Consider the following 18,425-nt stretch of genomic DNA (forward strand, 5'->3'; position numbering starts at 1 on the left):
TGCTTACAGTGGCTTCAGAGCAGCCGGTCTGAGCTGACAGGCTGCTTAGCCAATCACTGGCCAGGACCACTGTGACCAGTGATTGGCTGAGCAGCCCATCAGCTCTGATGGACCCCTCCCGAAGCTGCCGCGTATGTGCCGGGAAAGAAGCAGAGTACAGGAGGAGACCAAGAACGTGGACAGGCAATGACTTTAGGTTTGAGCCTAAAGAAACAATCTTTAAAGAACGATCGTTCTCTCTATTACGCTAATCGATTACCACTCACACTTGTAATAGGGCCCTTACAGCTTGTATTATACTCCAGAGCTGCCCTCATTATTCGGCTAGTGGAGTCACTGTCCTAGATTCACTATTGCTTTAGTTCTTTTCCCCTTGTCCCCTTATTTATTCGCCTGGGGTTTTCCACCAGATTTACCAATTTGGTGCACTTCTAGGGAAAAAAGTGGGGCACTGGGCAACTGTTCCATGGTTCCTCTGCACAAGACTTGATAACTCTCCCCCACTGTGTACAAACATCACATTACTTATTAAAGTAATACATTCCAAATTGAAACTGTAAAATGTCGCTTGAGGGTGTTTTTACTGGTTTTACATAAATCATTTTGGTCTGAAAACTCAGCGATAGCGTTACTATATCATCATTGAGAAGGGGTTTAGAAGACACATCTATTTCAAATTTTTAGCTTTGCCTAGAATATCCCTTTAAAAAGCGGATCGCTGACACACAAGCTGCATTCATATTTTGGGGATTATGTTGACATATTGAGCATTAAGCGGGGGACATGAGAACAAGCAGCATTTCACGTCCTCTGCCCTTTCCCTGTATCTCCGGAGAATAGTCTCTGTGTGCAGTACTCCATTTATCTCCCTTCCCCCAGAGCAGCAGATAAGGGACCTGAGCGGCGGCGTTTTCTTGAGATATTTGTGAATCCGTATGAAATATGTATACAAGGAGCACATACAGAGTGGCTGCATACCCACAATGCAATGTGACATGGCAACAGGTTCAACCAAGAGGCCAATTCCACGGGGATCCTGGGATCTGAAGCTCATTCACAGTAAAGTTAATGGGATTTCGGAGCCTGATGCCCATTAGGTCTTGTATTTACTAATTAGAATCCTTTAGAGATATCTTACATTTTAATAGGTTAATTGTGGAATGACACAGATATTGATTGGATTCCCGCTCTCGCTTTATATCTGTATAATACAGATTCAATTCACCCTTTCCTTGCTGAATGTGAGATGTTGAATCTGGGGCCAGGGTTAAAGGGAGTTTCCTATGAAATCAGAAAATAAGGTGGAAATATACATTCCTGGGTCGTCCATCTATGTGAGCCTTTTCTGAGTTATCCATTGCTTCTTCTCCTCTACTGTGGAGGTGTCAGTCTTTACTGCTGTTCTGCCATTCCATTCATGAACAAGGAAAGTCAGGATGAGCAGAGCCATAAGTCCAGTTGGGGTGGTAGTGTTGTGTATAGAATTATAATTTACAATTCATGAAATATACAGAAAAAGGTTAATTTAAGAATAAATACAATCCGTGCATGCATCCTGGAGGTGATAGAAATATCCTCCTGACATGCAATTCAACACTTTTGGCACAGCTAAATGCTTATCACAACAGACTGCTTGGATATACTGTAAGAAACCATATATACTGTTTATGCCGGCTACTAGAGATGAGCGAACCCCAAGAATGCTCGAGTCCATCCGAACCCGATTGTTCGGCATTTGATTAGCGGTGGCTGCTGAACTTGGATAAAGCCCTAAGGCTATGTGGAAATCATGGATATAGTCATTGGCTGTATCCATGTTTTCCAGATAGCGTTAGGGCTTTATCCAACTTTAGCAGCCCCAGCTAATTAAATGCCGAACGATCGAGTTCGGATGGACTCGAGCATGCTCTACTGGCTACCATATACAATATATGGGGCTCCATATAGAAAAAAAGTCAAGACACTCTTCTCGCACCCCCATCACATTTGCCACTATATACATATTATAGACAACTGAAATAGTGTAGAGGGCTTTTTTAAGTTGAATGCTTTCTATTCATGGGGCAAAGTGTGATCCTTATATGATATATACTTTAAGTGCGGCTCTATTCAAGGGGTACTCTGGAGGAAAAAATGTTAGAAACTAGTGTATGCCATGTAGGAAGTGGTGTATGCTCTGACACAGTGCTTTCTGCTGCCACCTTTGTCCATGTCAGGAACTATCCAGAGCAGGAGAAGATTTACTACTTCTCTGTGCAGTTCCTGTCACGGCCAGAGGTGGCAGCAGAGAGCACCATGTCAGACTGGATATAATTTGCCACTTCCTGCAGGACATACAGCAGCTGATAGGTAGACTTTTTAAAATAAAAAAGTAGATTTAAAAAAAAATAAAAGTAATTTCCAAATCTATCTAACTTTCCGACACCAGTTTTTAAAATTTGGAGTACCCCTTTAAACAGAGCAATAATCAGTCAATGCTTACTCATGTGGGCTCAATTTAGGCTGTGTTTGCATCCATCTCAGTTTCAATGCAGCACTGTCACAGTCCTGCAGTGTTTTCACTGAAATTATTCAGTACTGCCACAGTACTGCAAAGAAACAGCAATGTGTGAAGTATTATAATCTTGGTCTCTGAATAGAAACACCGCCTGTATTGCCTAGGAGCATCTACGTCATGTTTTATGACAATGCAAAACTTTAGGTAAAAAAATATTGCCATCCTCTTGAGGCAGAGAATGATCACAGACTTAGGCCATGTTCGCATCACAGTATTTTTGCTCAGTATTTTGGTCAGTATTTTGTAACCAAAACCAGGAGTGGATTGAAAACACAGAAAGGATCTGTTCACACACTGTTGAAATGTAGTGGATGGCCGCCATTTAATGGCAAATTATTGGCGTTATATTAAAACATCGGCTGTTGTTATGAAATAACAGCCATTATTTGTCATAAAATGATGGCCATCCAGTAAACTTCAACAATGTGTGAACATATTGCAGCTTTTTTGTGTTTTTAATCCACTCTTGGTTTTGGTTGTAATATGAGGACCGAAATACTGAGCAAAAATACTGTGTGTGAAATGACCCTTAGGCTATGTTCACACATAGAGTGAGACCGGCCGTTCCGTGACCCAGCCGGGTCACGGAACGGGCGGTCTGAGAAAAGAATATCCCTGCCGGTACTGCACTGTACGGCCGGATGATCACTAGCGCTGCTAAGTTTTGATGCGGGCACATCCGTGCACGCCCGCATCAGAACTCCCCATTGCACACTACTGAGTGTGCGGCCAAAGCCGCTCGCTCTATAGTGTGCACTGACAGGGTTTTCTGCGGCTGCTATTCAATAAGTAGCGGCTGCAGAAAACTGACATGTACCATATAACTGACATATGACATTTACCCTATGTATACACTCCGTCCGGGATTCTCTCAGCCTGCAGCACAATGTACAGTAGGTTCCATACCAATCATGATCGTTGCAACAACGGCTGTCATTAGTACGGAACTTACGTTGTGTGAACATGGCTTAAAAGGTATGTGCACCAATGTGTTATCAATATAAATCACTAACAGAGAAGTAGTTTGAAGGTACTGGACTCCCCTAAAAATCTGTGCCATGGTTTCCTGAACTATCACTCTCCATTGCAGTCCTGTAATATGGCAGAAGGGCCCTTGGTTCCCCACCCCCGGCTTCCAAGGTTTCGGTGCAGCCACAACCTCTGTCTCCCACTATAGTTATGCAGCTTCTCTGAGAAATCCGGGTCATCAGCACTTTCCCGATACAGAGAGATTTGTTGGGATATTCTGGCGCGACGTCTCCCAGCAGGCAGTTTCTGATAACGATACATGGATGACATCAGTAATGTTTTATGAGACATGTGTCATTTTTAAGGCTGCAACCGTAAAAGTGACGCAGGCACCAAGAGTGATACATATACGTAATAAAAGGCACAACACACATTTACCAAATAAAGGTAAAATACGGCGCCTCTCAGCGGGCTGCAGCTAATACCCGGCGCTCTCATCCCTCCATGCCGAACGCATTTACAGCTCTTTCTATACACTTGAAAACAAAATGACTTAATAAAACCTGTCCAAGTGACATTAGTGTATAGTGTACCGCCGCCAGATGAGAGAGCAACCAATTATGATCCAGTCATTTACACTTAATAGGCAAATACCTCATACTGGGCCCAATTCTGCCCGAGAAGTCAAAGCAATTTGTCTGTTTTCTCATTGTAACTCGCATTGACAGCGCTGAGAATTAACATGGAAGATCGGCTGCGCAGGGTTTTATCGTATACATAAATCCTGGGGAGGGCATGCACAGACAATGCCGAGCGGCCATCAAAACCTGACACCTCAATATGAAGGCTTCAGTCACCAAGGGGGCGCACAGGGGAAATGCTACAATTGGGTCACAAATTAATAAAAATGTTACAGATAGTCATGTACTGGAGATGTCATAAAGGTTGTATAGATGAGATAGATACCTAGATAGATGGATAGATAGATTATAAATATATATGATAAATGAATATATATATAAGTATAAAAAGACTGCAGCCCTCCAGTCTTGTGAAAAAAAAACAAACAGTTGGTTTATTGTCCCATGAAAATCAAGTCCACTTCATTTTCATGGGGCAATAAACCCATTGCTTTTTTTCACAAGCTTGGAGGGCTGCAGTCTTTTTTGAGTTTATGTTAGAGATGAGCGAACCTCGAGCATGCTTGAGTCCATCCGAACTCGAACTTTCGGCATTTGATTAGCGGTGGCTGCTGTAGTTGGATAAAGCCCTAAGGCTATGTGGAAAACATGGATATAGTCATTGGCTGTATCCATGTTTTCCAGACAACCTTAGAGCTTTATCCAAGGTCAGCAGCCCCAGCTAATCAAATGCCGATCGTTCGGGTTCGGATCGACTCGAACCCGAACCCGGTTCGCTTATCTCTAGTTTATGTCCAGTTACACCTTGGGAACCAAGAGTGCTGGCACCCATTATCTCAGATAGATAGATAGATAGATAGATAAAAGTAGGCAGATAGATAGATAGATAGATTAATGGATAGATAGATAATAAATAGATAGATGAGATAGATAGGTATGAGTAGGCAGGTAGGTAGATAGATAGCTTGAAAATGACAGCGTAGAGGCTGTTGAAACGTCGCGTATATTTGCTGCATGTTACCACTACTTGATGTTATGATTTATTTGGAATAAATTTCACGTTTGCTTCACTATCCTGGAGTGCTGCGGACTATTCGTTGTATATAGATAGATAGATAGATAGATAGATAGATAGATAGATAGATAGATATTAACACAGATAAAATTATTGAGTTATGTATAGAGTTAATTTCAATAGGAAGTTCTGATATAGTGTTATTCTATAATACAATTATACTATTGGAATTTTCCTTTTGTTACAATGTATCATCGCTCTTTTTATATCTTTTCATAATTGGATAGTATTGCAGCAATCTATCATCTGTGTAAAGTGCGTATACAAGCAGCGATGGTAAAAAATGTGATGAAGTGCAACACAAAATCCATTAGAAAGTTGTGGAACTTTTCATTATACAACAATTAAGCCTATAAACCCCCTATAAAGCCTATAAAGTCCCCCACATTTTCCTTATGGCTCCATGCATCCCACCTCCTTTGTTACCTGCCTAGGGGAATATAGTAACATGACTACAAGGCAGCAGAGTGTATAGAGAAGAGACGTTCCAGGCATCAGGAAGCATCTGCTGAACGTGGGATGGGATTATTACACCTGATCTAATTTAAACCTCCTTAGCTGGAATAAAAGCCAAAATGAAATTTGTCTCCTCCTCCCCCTCCCCTCTCGGAGATGTGAAGGTGGGAAATCACGCCAGCCTATTTTTACCTGCTCCTGATCTGTCACTGCACTGACAACTGCACACAGCTCCTCCGCTGCTGCCGCTCTCCGCACTCTCTTCCTATTAAGCAGTTTCTTCATTAGAGATCCCTACACTGTGGCCCACAAAATCCTACTCTGGAATATTTCTAGGGATCGAGGCATCATTCCCCCGTTAAAGGAAAAATACTCATACCGATCTTCTTTTATAAGGTTATTACAGTTTTGTTCATCTGTGCCTGGAAAAGGTGGATGACAATGAATATGGCGGCTATTACAGTGCTCATATGTGTATACTCTTGAATAGTACTTGCCTATTGTTATACATATCTTCACACTCCATTTCTGTATAAATATGCTGGTTTAAAGGAATTTTCTTATAGCCATACCTGGTGATAACCTGTGATCGGTCTCCAGTAGAAGATGTCTTCGGAAAACTCATAACCCATTATGTGGATTGTTATGATGGCCATGTTGGTTATCACCTAGCTGAATAACTTTACATTATCCCATGAAGATGATCCCTTTCATATTCTGTATCAGGGCATATGGACATCGTAGAGGAGGATGCTTTACTTTACAGAGCTGGTCCATCCATGAACTATGTGGTAGGCCATTCACATAGGCAGCTGGGATGTAAGACCACATTTCTCCTGTAGGGTTCACTGCAGGGAAAATATATGGCCCCAAATGGCTTTCCTAAGGTAATAATTGATCAGAGCGCTATCTCAGGGCCTGATTCTATTTATTAACTAGTTATATTTATGAGACACCCTTTAGGCTTTAATCACTTGAGACCGAATGATCCCTTTAAGAGACAGAAATCATTCATTAAAATTAATATTTCTTTTTAGGACATTCTGGTAACTTTGTATTTTTAGGACGAGGAGGGAGGGGGAAATAGAAGAGAAGTGAAATATTTGGGAGTGGAACACAGGGGCCCTAGTGTGTTACACAGCACGAAATGTGATCAAAGCTTTACCCAGATCAAAAGACGAGCAGACTGTGCTGAGCTATGGGGGTCTCTCCGGCTGCCGTCATATATATCCCACCTAGTGTGATGGGTGTTCATGGATCTAACTGTGCTCTGTCAGTGCCAGAGATTAAAAATAGATTCTGTGACTATATAAACATGCGCTTCTATGGGGATGCTATACAGGAATCCATAGCAGGGGATCTGCTCATGCTGCATAGGGTAGAACAGATGCACACATACAAAGCAGATGTATAGAGTGGATATATAGAGCAGATGCATAAGGCAGATGTATAGGATAGGAGACAGGGAGAAGATATGCAGAGCAGACATACAGATAAGACATACACTGACCGACCACATCAGTAAATACACTGAGAAGTGACATGAATAACATTGTGCTGTGACAATGGAACTTATGAAGAGGTGGCAGAAAGAGGACGATCAGTTCTTGAAGTTAATGTCCATCTGGACGAGGCCACTGACGCGTCATGTTGCTGTCCTCAGTCTTTATATAGAATTGATTTGGCTTTAAAATAAGATAACATAGTACTGATGTGAGTTGAGCGTCGCACATTTCCCTAATCAATTCAATAGACACAAGCTCTTCTAATTAAACCTAGATAGGCTTTCATAACTTCCCCTTGATGCAATCCAACTCAACTAAAAAAAGGCTTCGTCAAGAGGATCTTTTCAGCCAAATAAGTGGGAAAAAAATAATTTGTCTCTATTTCACTTAATTAATAATCCAATTAGGTTGGACGAGAGACGCAACTAAGCAAATCCAGCTGGTGAATTAATGTAGCTGTGAATCACTAGATTGGGAAAGTAATGAACTACGTCAAATCTGTGATAGGACTTTGGGTTGACAAGACAATGGGATCGTATGTAGAGTATTCAGAGAGTCCTTGCTACACACTTTAAAGGGCTTATCCAGTTTGGACAATACCTTTCATCATATGTAAAGGTCAGCAGTACCAGACAACTATTTAATTTGTGTGGACTGTTCTGAATCTTCCCTAAACACAGATGTCAAGGGAAAGAAGGATCAGACCTGCTGAATTTTATCATGTGTATTCCTTTGTTCACAACAAGACAACAGATCTTTACTAGAGATGAGCACAACGTGAGCATGCTCCAGTCCTATCCTTTGTCATTTCATTACCGGTGGCTGAAGAAGTTGGACGCAGCCTTGAGACTGCCTGGAAAAGAAGGATACTTCTATAGGCTGTTTCCATGGTTTCCTGGGCTCCCAAAGGCTGCATCTAACTTCTTCAGCCACCGGTAATCAAATGCCAAAGAATGGGAGTAAAGCATGCTCACAGTGTGCTTATCTCTATTCCTTACACAGGCAGATGAATTGTGCCAATGAGGAATACAAGAACGTGCTCAGTGCTCATTTACTTTAGTATTCCCTTGCCAATTATCAGGAGGGGTTTGAACAAACAATCCTATGTGGATGTTTGACCAACAGATATCTAAAGTCTATGATCATCTTTAACCAATTTACTTTGTTATTCAGACCAGCGAGAGGCTTACTGCTGAAGGTTACAGAGATTAGTCCGTATGTATATGGACTTTCTTAAATAAAGAAGCATTACACGGTAACCAGTAAAAACAATGATCATCTGCTGACTTTAAGGGGTTATCCAGCATTATAAAAACATGGCCACTTTCTTCTTCTTCCAGAGACAACACTACTCTTATCTCGAGTTCAGGTGCGGTTTGCAATTACGCTTAATTCACTTCAATGGAACTAACTTGCAAAACCCCACCCAAACTGGAGACAAGAGTGGTGCTGTCCCTGAAAGAAAGTGGCCAAGTTTTTGATGCACTGGATAACCTCTTTAAGGCCATGTTCACATGGCTATGCAAAACAGGAGCAAGTAGAGCCTCTTTGAAGAGTCTCAAAACACAGGACTAGCCAGATATCCCTCCGGAGAGGACCCAGCCAAGGGGCAGCTCCTGTTAGGAAACCACCAAATCCACCATATTAAGTGGCCCTATAAGTCAATCAGTGTGAAGCAGAATTCTGGCTAGGTGGGAGCAATGCCTAGTAGAGCCATAAGAGAAACAGATTGCTGAACTCAGGGAGACCAGCCAAACAACAACACTGCCGGCTACTAGTGAAATCGCTCAATGCAGTGAAGTCCTAGGTGCATTGCCCCCTGGGAAACATGAATATGCAAAAGAGGAGTCCGTGGAGCCTCATTGAAGAGTCTCAAAACACAGGACTAGCCAGATATCCCTCCGGGAAGGACCCAGCCAAGGGGCAGCTCCTGTTAGGAAACCACCAAATTCACCATATTAAGTGGCCCTATAAGTCAATGTAATGACAAGGGATAAACCAAGACTAGGTAACCATCCACATCAGGGGTGTTGCCCCTCATCAGTGTGGAGCAGGATTCTGGCTAGGTGGGAGCAATGCCTAGTAGAGCCATAAGAGAAATAGATTGCTGAACTCAGGGAGTACCGGCCGGATGATCTTTCCTGCCGCAGAGTTCTGATGCGGGCGCATCAGTGCGCGCCCGCTTCAGAACTCCCCATAGCACACTATGAAGCAAGCGGCCGGAGCCGCTTGCTTCATAGTGTGCACTGACATGGTTTTCTACGCCCACTATTCAATGAATAGTGGCCGCAGAAAACTGACATGTCAGTTGTTTGTGGTGCCACTTGGGATCTGGCCGGAGAGTATACTATGTGTATACGCTCCGTTCGGGATCCCATAGAAGAACATGCTCCTCTCAAAAGAAAAAAAGCATACGCACAAAAAATGGTAGCACATCACAAAAATCTTTATTATAACACTGACATAGATACAAAAATACCACATAAATATATGAATGTACAGGAGGAGTAAAATGAGGGAGACAGCACCCCAAATACTGCTCTACATTAAAAACACTAAAATGTCACCATAAGTCCTGCTGGTGTTCCAGCCAGGGATAATCTACCACTCTGACTCTGGACTGTATGTACAATAACAAAAATCCAACATCTCTATCTAGACAGAGACCCAGTAAAACAAAATATAACCACAAATAATGGAGCATAGGAAAAAAAGAACAACAACAGCCGTACCTTTACGCTGTGTGAACATAGTCTAAAGAGTTTATTGCAAGAGTAAAACTTATCACCTGTCCACAAAATAAGTGATAACTATCTGATTGGTAATGGGATTGGCGCACTGCCCCCCCCCCCCCTAATAGACTGGATCCCTCTATCCCTCCCATGATAGGAACAGCACGCATGCTCAGCCACATCTTGCTATGGGATTTTGTAAGATAACTGAGAACTATACTGAGCAGTCCCATAGCAAGTGAATAGAGTGATGGCCAAGCGTGTGCTCTGCTTCTCCAGGACACAATCACAAGGACACACTCTCTCTTTTGTCTATTATCTAATAGGGAAAATTAAATAAGTCTGAAAAATCTCACTTATATGTGGTCTAAATGTAAGTGACCCCTATACCCTTTCTTGTATGGGATGTAAGTTGGACAGATATTATATAAGGCTCCATAGATTCCAACCACAAATGCAGCATTGGTTTTGGGCCAGGCCTCCAGACTATGATGTTTCAGCAATTTAATAAAGACTATGGATACTCATTGATCTCAGTTGGTACTATGTAATTCTGTGAAATTCTACTATAACTTTATAACAAGTAGTTGCACCTCCATGATCCGCTGAACCCTAAGAGGATGAAAGGCCCATCCAGTGTGAGTGTTGGCTTTAATTATCTGGCCCTGGTGAACAAAGAGACATCCAGTCCAGACAGCTAGAGATGTAAATGAAAAATCCAGGGCCATGAAAAATTTGTAATGGGTTTCCTCTGCCAAGGGTCATTTACAACTTTTCTATGGACCTTGGACCCCTTTACTCACAAGTGCTTGGGTGGAACATCTACATCTATACTCCCCTTTAGTTACTGTACGTCCCTGTGAACAGATCAGGACAAAGTTGATGTTTTAGTTTGAATTATGCCTCAGGACTCCTTCTCTATTGGGTCCCATTGTCTATAATACTATTTACAGGCATCTGTTGGTAAATGCCTGTAGGATCAAAAGAATGCTAGAAGGCAGCAGTAAGCAGGTTTTTAAGGGTGAGGGCTCTGAAAAAAGAGAAGGACGGTAAACTGCACGTCATAAACTGGAAAACATAAACTTTAATTAAATTGCATTAAATTCTCCATTGTCCCCTCAGGGATTTTAATGGGAGTATAAAACTTTATATTTGAAGTGAATAGTGAGCTCCATGCAAACAGATTTTACCTCCACTATGGACACAGTTATAATATATTTGTGCATTAAAAGAGAAGCAGCACTTGGCAGTGGTTAAACTAAAGATAGAAGCATTTTCTGGTTCTATTAAAAATAGAAAAACTTCATTTGTGCAAAAGATGGATAACATTCATAGAAGAGATTTATTAGCACTAAATTATATTTGGATAGCACTAAACTAGTTGAGATAAGTAGAAGATGCATCAAATTACACCATGCACATTGTTCTGCTGGACATGTAAGATACATTTCTCTCCTTTTACAACAACAACAAATCTTGGCTGCCTTAGTTTACTGTATTGTTTCTTAATGGGCTTTCATTCATTCAACATGTGACTGCTGTTTTTTTCTGAAACCAATGATGCCACTAAATGTGGCATTTAAAAAAAAAAGAAAAAGGGAAAAAAAACATAAGGCTGTGTTCACAAACATTAAAAATCAACAGCCAGACGCATGTAAAGCTGCATTTTTAGGGTAAAAAGTTAGGTAAAAAAATGATATGAAAAAAAACAGCCGTTATTTCATTGTCCATTAAAATAATTTGCACATCCTGTACAACAATTCATCCTTGAACCATAAAAAATCATTCCAAAGACTGGCCAAAAAACAGTGTGTGAACTTGGCCCAAGGCTATTTTCCCAAACAGTATTTTGGACTGCTTTTTCACCCGTAAACAGCTGACAAAATGAAGCAAAAGCAATAAATGGCAAATTTTTTAAATATTATTATTATTTTTTTTTTTTTTAGGAAAACTCATTAAAAGTGGCTAAAAATACAGACCATAGCCTGAGGCTGGATTTACGCACAACATTTTTTGGCATTATTTACTGCTGTTCTTATTTTTATCCATTTTTTTCCGCCCTTTACAATTTTCCAGCTGTTTTTAAGACACAAGAATGTAACTATTATAATACAATTGGAGAGAGCTGGTCAGCCAGCACTACAAATCATACTGACATAGAATGAGGATTCCTGGACCAATAAAAACTTTGTTGACCGCAGGCCTAGGCTTCCGAGGTGCACACCATAAGAATACCAACAATGAGTCAAATAAGAAAGGAGATACGGCATTTACCGGTGAAGTAGCCAAGCCAAGTCCAAAAGGATTTATTTAAATCATCATGTGCTTTAATGTGGAAGGGGGAAGATGGAGTAGCAGGAGCATTCCTGGAACAACAGTTTTGTGCTTCTAGCACTTCGTCAGGTCAGGACCTAACCTGATGAAGCACTAGAAGCGCAAAACTTTCATTCCAGGAATGCACCTCCTACTCCATCTTTCCCCTTCCACATTAAAGCACATGATGATTTAAATAAATCCTTTTGGACTTGGCTTGGCTACTTAACCAGTGAATGCCAAATATCCTTTTTTATTTGACTCATTGTAACTACTATAATACTGCTCTTTGTGTACAAGAATAAAACTACTATAATACTGCTTCTTTGTATAAGAATATAACTACTATAATTCTGCCCCCTAAGTACAAGAATATAACTCCTATAATACTGCCCCCTATGTACAAGAATATAACTACTATAATACTGCCCCCTATGTATAAGAATATAACTACTAAAATAACTACTATTATACGATATGGAGATAAAGGAGCTGACGCACATCACACCTATGGCTGACACTAAAGCCACTCTGCTACATTTAAAAATCAACTGAAGGATATTGGTATATAAGGAAGGATGTTGGTCGGTCAGCGACCGCTAACGCCGCAAGGCGCGCACAAACAGGGAAGGGAGGCCATGGAATGGCCCTACAACCCCAATGTCACAGGACCAAACCCAAAGTGCCCCCAGAAAAAACAGTTGGCACCACTAGCGGAGAAAGCTGCCGCCAAACAACACATGTGAACCAGGAGACCGGCACGTGGTACATGGGGCAATATGGTTTGATCAAATTATATACCAACATCCTGGCGTACCTTCTATCTTTCCCATTCTATCTGCAGCAGTAATGGTGAGTACAAGAACATATTCACACTTGTGTTATTTGGCAGCAGCTTTCTCCGCCGGTGGTGCCAACTGGGTTTTGAGGGGGCACTTTGGGTTTGGTCCTGTGACATTGGGGTTGCAGGGCCATTCCATGGCCTCCCTTCCCTGTTTGTGCGCGCTTTGTAGGGTTAGCGGTCGCTGACCGACACAGTGTGGAGTTAGTGTAGGGACTCATGTAAACCAGGAGACCGGCACGTGGTACATGGGGCAATTAGTGGCATTAGTGTCAGCCATAGGTGTGATGTGCAGCAGCTCTTTTCTCTCCATGTCGTATTTTATAGCTACTTTAAGGCTATGTTCACACTGCGTATGTTTCCGTCCGTAGTGCGAACCGCTTGGTTGATGCGTTCGCTTGAAAGTATACAATATACACCTGCACAATGCACACTACGTATGAGCTTACGGCCGGATCGTATATGGCGCCGTGAAAAATGAACCAAAAAAGACCATTGTTTGAGAACGGAAATGTTGAAACTCACAGCCGTGGATTACCATGCGGTCCCGTACGAAGTACTTATTTCAGCCAAATTTAACTTGATTTTTCGATCCAAAAGGTTCTGTGTGGTTTACGGGGCTGGGCGAAGATTTCCAAGTAAATGACCTGCCTCAGATTGCTTCGAAACAAGCTAGCAGGCATAACTGTACTATGGGCGTATGTTCGCAGTTTGTACGCATCCAGCCGCATGTCTATTTTTCCCACGCCCGTAGTTTCAGCTGCACATGTACGGCGGCGTACGAAATGCGGCCAGACTCGTACGCAGTGTGTTTTTTTTTCTCTGACTAGATTTTATCACTGTTCATTTTTATTCATTTTTTTTACAGGTGGACTTTGTATTGCCCAGTCCTTGAAAATACCAAATGACCGGAAAGCCAGTGATTACGATAAGCTAGTGAGGCAGCTGCTGGAGGCTCCTCAGGCGCGGGCTGTGGTTGTCTTTGCCGTTGACGACAATGATATCAGGTAATGGACAGATTGGATGGAATTGATGCAGTTACAATGTACATTTTACAAAATTCTGTAAAGTTCTAAGGAATATTAATATCTGACACTTCAGACAAAGTGAAAACTGGTGAAACCTTCTGAATCATTAAATCAATTCCATCTGCTGGAAACACGAGGATCATTAGTAATTTACAGACAGGTGCAATTAGCAGCTATTTTGTTTGCCGTCTATTCTCCGTCTCTTTGGTGTGTTATACCTTTCATCTGCAGTGCTCTTACATTGCACATTGGCTTCGTATCAGTGTCACAGCCAGCTTGTAAAATGGCTGATAAGCCATGATAAGCAGCAAGATCACTATGTACAGGTCTATAAGGATCATATTAGCATTTGTTGATGGCTTCATTCATGTGAGTTTCAGGTACAAGTACTCATGAATACAAGTCACTCATCTTCCTCGCCTCCCACCCTTCTTTCTCACAGACAAGACATAGACAAGAGATCCGGCAATTACCCTGCAGGACCAAACATATTCTACAAATGGGCCTCACTTTATAATGATAAATAACGTACTTCTATATCCATAACTAGTGGAGGCTTAGGAGTACCTATCAGGGTTGAAGGGTTTGCCTTCATGGGGCTCAGCAACTAATGGCACCCAAAGCTTCCCATAGGTGAGGTTCCGTCAATATATACTGTGGATGATGGAAGGGAGAGTGGAAGGTGTAGTGGAAAGTCGAAATGTGAGACCAAGCAAAAAAAGAGTTTGGCTCAAATTTTGTTGATTAGTCATCATGTCTCGGATTTGAAGTATAAAATAGCTTAAACTAGTGAAGTCATCAGTATGGTCTTATAGGACTGTGTCTAAACATTATGATCAGTCTCTTTCATGTCTTCTGTGGGGCTGACCTGGCATCACTCATGTGAAGCTAAAAGAGGATGATAAAAACTACAAATGTTTTTGATATAGTGATTGCTGAGGTCTCAGTAGTTAGACCCTCATGATCACCTATGCACAGCATTTCCTCTTCCTGTACTGTATGTATGAACATTGTAAGTGACCATTGAGAAGTCTGGAATTATTAAGTCTGTTACATGGCTTGTTCATCTCCCCCAGACAGGTTTTGGCTGCAGTAAAGAGAGCTGATAAAGTGGGACACTTCATCTGGGTAGGGTCGGACAGTTGGGGTTCCAAATTTGGACCAATAAGTCAGCTGGAAGAAGTTGCAGAAGGTGCTATTACCATCCTGCCCAAGCGAGCCACCATTGAAGGTAAGGAGTTAGGACATCTTGTCCATCCCGTCATATCTGTATAGAGAGGTTTGTTGGGGACAGGCAGTTCTCACATAATATAAGCGCGCTGAGCAGTGGCGAAGGGCGAGCACATCACGCTGCATTGACAAATGAAGAAAACTGCAATGAGCTTCAGCGTATCAGTTTCTATGGAGACTTGCTGTACTTTGGAGCAAAATTCAAAGTTCATTTCATTAGGCGAGAAGCATGGAGAGGGCAATATATCTGAAAGCACTGGGTGCTGTAAAACATAGATATGTGAGCCAACCATGACAAATGACCAAGTGCAATGAGGACGGCGGCCTGAAACGTCTGGACTGTGAGATGAATTTTCTTTCATTTAAATAGCTTGGACGGCGCTGGGATTAAGTACGGGGCAAGAACCTTCCACCCCTGGTTTTCATAATTAATTCTGACTGTGTAATTGGTGGGTGTTTCTTGGTGGCAAGTAACTGATGGAAATAGCAAAAGTCCAAAGGGAAGAGAGTGAGGTCACAACAATATTTTGTCACCAGACGAAGACAACAACCAGCTCTTCCTCCTGCCGCCCCAAGGACATTCTGTAATGTATTCAAAGTTCTGAGAGGAGAGAAAAGCTTTCTCAGGTTGTTTTTTTTTTTAACATCTCTGCTCCATTCAAGTCTCATATCTCAAATATCAGATTTCTATAAAAATCTACTGTGCACTGGGGTAATACAGAGGAAAATGAAGGAGACTGGCAGTGACCTTGGCCAAGGCGAGTCAGACATTTCTGGAGTAGGTTTAGTGCTGAACTACAGTTTGTGGATAATGAAAAGCTTCATACACACCTGATCCATACAGTACCATACTATAGAGCTATCTGCACCTTGTGTGCTACCAAACTGCACCAGAGCAATGCTAGTGCAAAAACATTCATCTTTCCATGATAACTAGATCATGTGGCTGCTATAAAACCCATAAGGGGAAGCGGACAAGCCCTTTTTGAAGCCCTAGCCGCTTTGCTGCTACATACCCAGAACCTATGCAGGAACCACCTCTTCAGAAGTGCATTGTAAGCAGACAAGGGGGATTGTCTCATGAAAGGAGGGAAAAACAATCAGTATCAACAGCATTATAATGGACAGGTCCATCTTTATCTGTGCTTTGGGTTCCCCTCTTTTATGAAAGGATTATTTGTTGGCTGTATTACAGATCTGTACAACAGGGAATATGCTCGAGCCATTATTGGTGCATATAGCAAAATAATCCAAACTACAGTTAAGATTCTCTTTACCATATAGAAAATTGGTTATTGTAGGAGAAATTCTCTTTAAGGGTGCCTTCACACACAACGTATCCACAGCAGATTTCTAGCTGCGAATTCACTGCAAAATCCACTGCAGATACTTGCCCATGTATTACAATGAGCCTCCCGGCGGTCAGCCGATCAGTGTGCTGCGGCGGGGCGAGAAATCCGCTGCGGGTACGTTGTGTGTCAGGGCACCCTAAAGTGAAACAGGTTACAAGTATTTAGCCTGCTGAGATCTCTCTATTGTGCATAGAGCACTGAGGAGGAAGGTAAGATTCTTACTTTCATCCTTGTCGTAGTTTCAGTGATATTAGGAGTTTGATTATAAAGGTATTAGGAGTCCTGCCCCAAGAGCACCAAAACACCTCATTAGCATATGGATTAAAATCCTAATATCATGGAAAGACACCAGTAAGAAACTTACTTTTATCCTCAGTTCACCATGCACTATAGGGAAAAATCTGTAGGTTAGATACTTCTAACCTTACTTAAAAAAAAAAAAAAAGTTTAAAAACCTGCATGTTTTATTGGACATGGTTTTACAACACTTAAGAGTGATGACAGGGTGATTGGTATCCTAGAGCCTCTGAGAGTCTCCTCCATGGCGCACAGCTATTTAGAAATCACTCTATTTTAGGGGGTAAGTGTAGGGCCCAGACGTTTGCTAGTAGTAGACATCACAGCACAACACATTACATACTCCTTTCTACTATGCCATGAAGTAGTATTGTTCAAAGTGCACTAAACAGACTTGCACTGTGCTAGTCTGGTGATTTATACAGTATGCTGCTATAGATGTCATGGTTCACTGGCTTTGCAACATACTGTGTAAGAGAAAATTCAGTAACCAAAATCAGCATCACAGCAAGCACTGAACAGACTGCACTCTGCTGGCAGGTGATTTATACAATACACTACTGTAAATGACATCTGGGGAGAAGGAGGTTACTGATGCACTGACTTTGCAAGGTGCAGTGTGAGCAGAAATTAAACAAACAACAGCAGCAGCAGCAAAGCAGATCAATAAGCCCTTCTGCTGCTTAAATGAGAGGGAAGACTTTACCTTGTATCGACAGTGCAAATCAAATGAACGGAAGTGGTTTAAAACATCAGCAACCTGAGCATTCAGCATATTGGGTTTATATCAAGATATTTTGCCTTTTGTCATGTTAGCCTATGTCTACTATTTTAATGCTGTCATCCTCATTTTTGTGTCTGTTAAAAAAAAAAAAAACGAATCAGTTTTTTTATATAATGGAAGTCAATGGAAAAAAACCCGGATCAAAAGGGATGCACACAAATGCATTGGTTTTTTCATCAGTTTTTTAACAATTTTTTGCAAAAGTGTAAACCCAGCCTAATTCAATAGTATTTGGTACTTGGTGCCCCAGATTCTGTTCTGCAGCTACCTCTTATAAACAGGGGGTTATCTAAGCCTTTTTTGGTAGGAAGAGAAGTTTTTTTTTGTGCTTCACAATAGTTGAGGTGGTTAGATCTGATTTTGTACTTGGCACTAAATATGCGTAATGCTATCAAATATCTGGTGCCATTTTTCAGAGAGGAGAGGTTTTTCCGATTCCTGTTTTGTGACCATCTGAGTCTGGGTTCCTGTGTTGATTGATGCAGCCACCTGGCAAGTGAAGTTGTGTGTGAATGGTATGCAGAGCCCAATGTGTGGGCACCCTGCAGTGATCAGGACAGGTATGCTAACAGAGCAAAGCTGCTACCTGTCTGATGGGGAGTCGGCCCACTCACTGTAATTAGAAGGCACTGGCGTCTCTGTTGT

General features: G+C 41.7%; 1 protein-coding gene across 1 annotated transcript in view; it reads left to right on the plus strand.

Annotated features, from left to right (window-relative positions):
* GRM7 (glutamate metabotropic receptor 7) overlaps positions 1-18,425 on the plus strand; it is a 319,156-nt gene that overhangs the window by 155,047 nt on the left and 145,684 nt on the right. The window contains exons 3-4 of the mRNA XM_069966643.1: positions 13,958-14,096; positions 15,194-15,348. Coding sequence (XP_069822744.1) covers positions 13,958-14,096; positions 15,194-15,348 — 294 coding nt within the window. The remainder of the gene's footprint in view (positions 1-13,957; positions 14,097-15,193; positions 15,349-18,425) is intronic.

This window comes from Dendropsophus ebraccatus, chromosome 4 (assembly GCF_027789765.1).
Source record: "Dendropsophus ebraccatus isolate aDenEbr1 chromosome 4, aDenEbr1.pat, whole genome shotgun sequence".
Taxonomy (NCBI): Eukaryota; Metazoa; Chordata; class Amphibia; order Anura; family Hylidae; genus Dendropsophus; species Dendropsophus ebraccatus.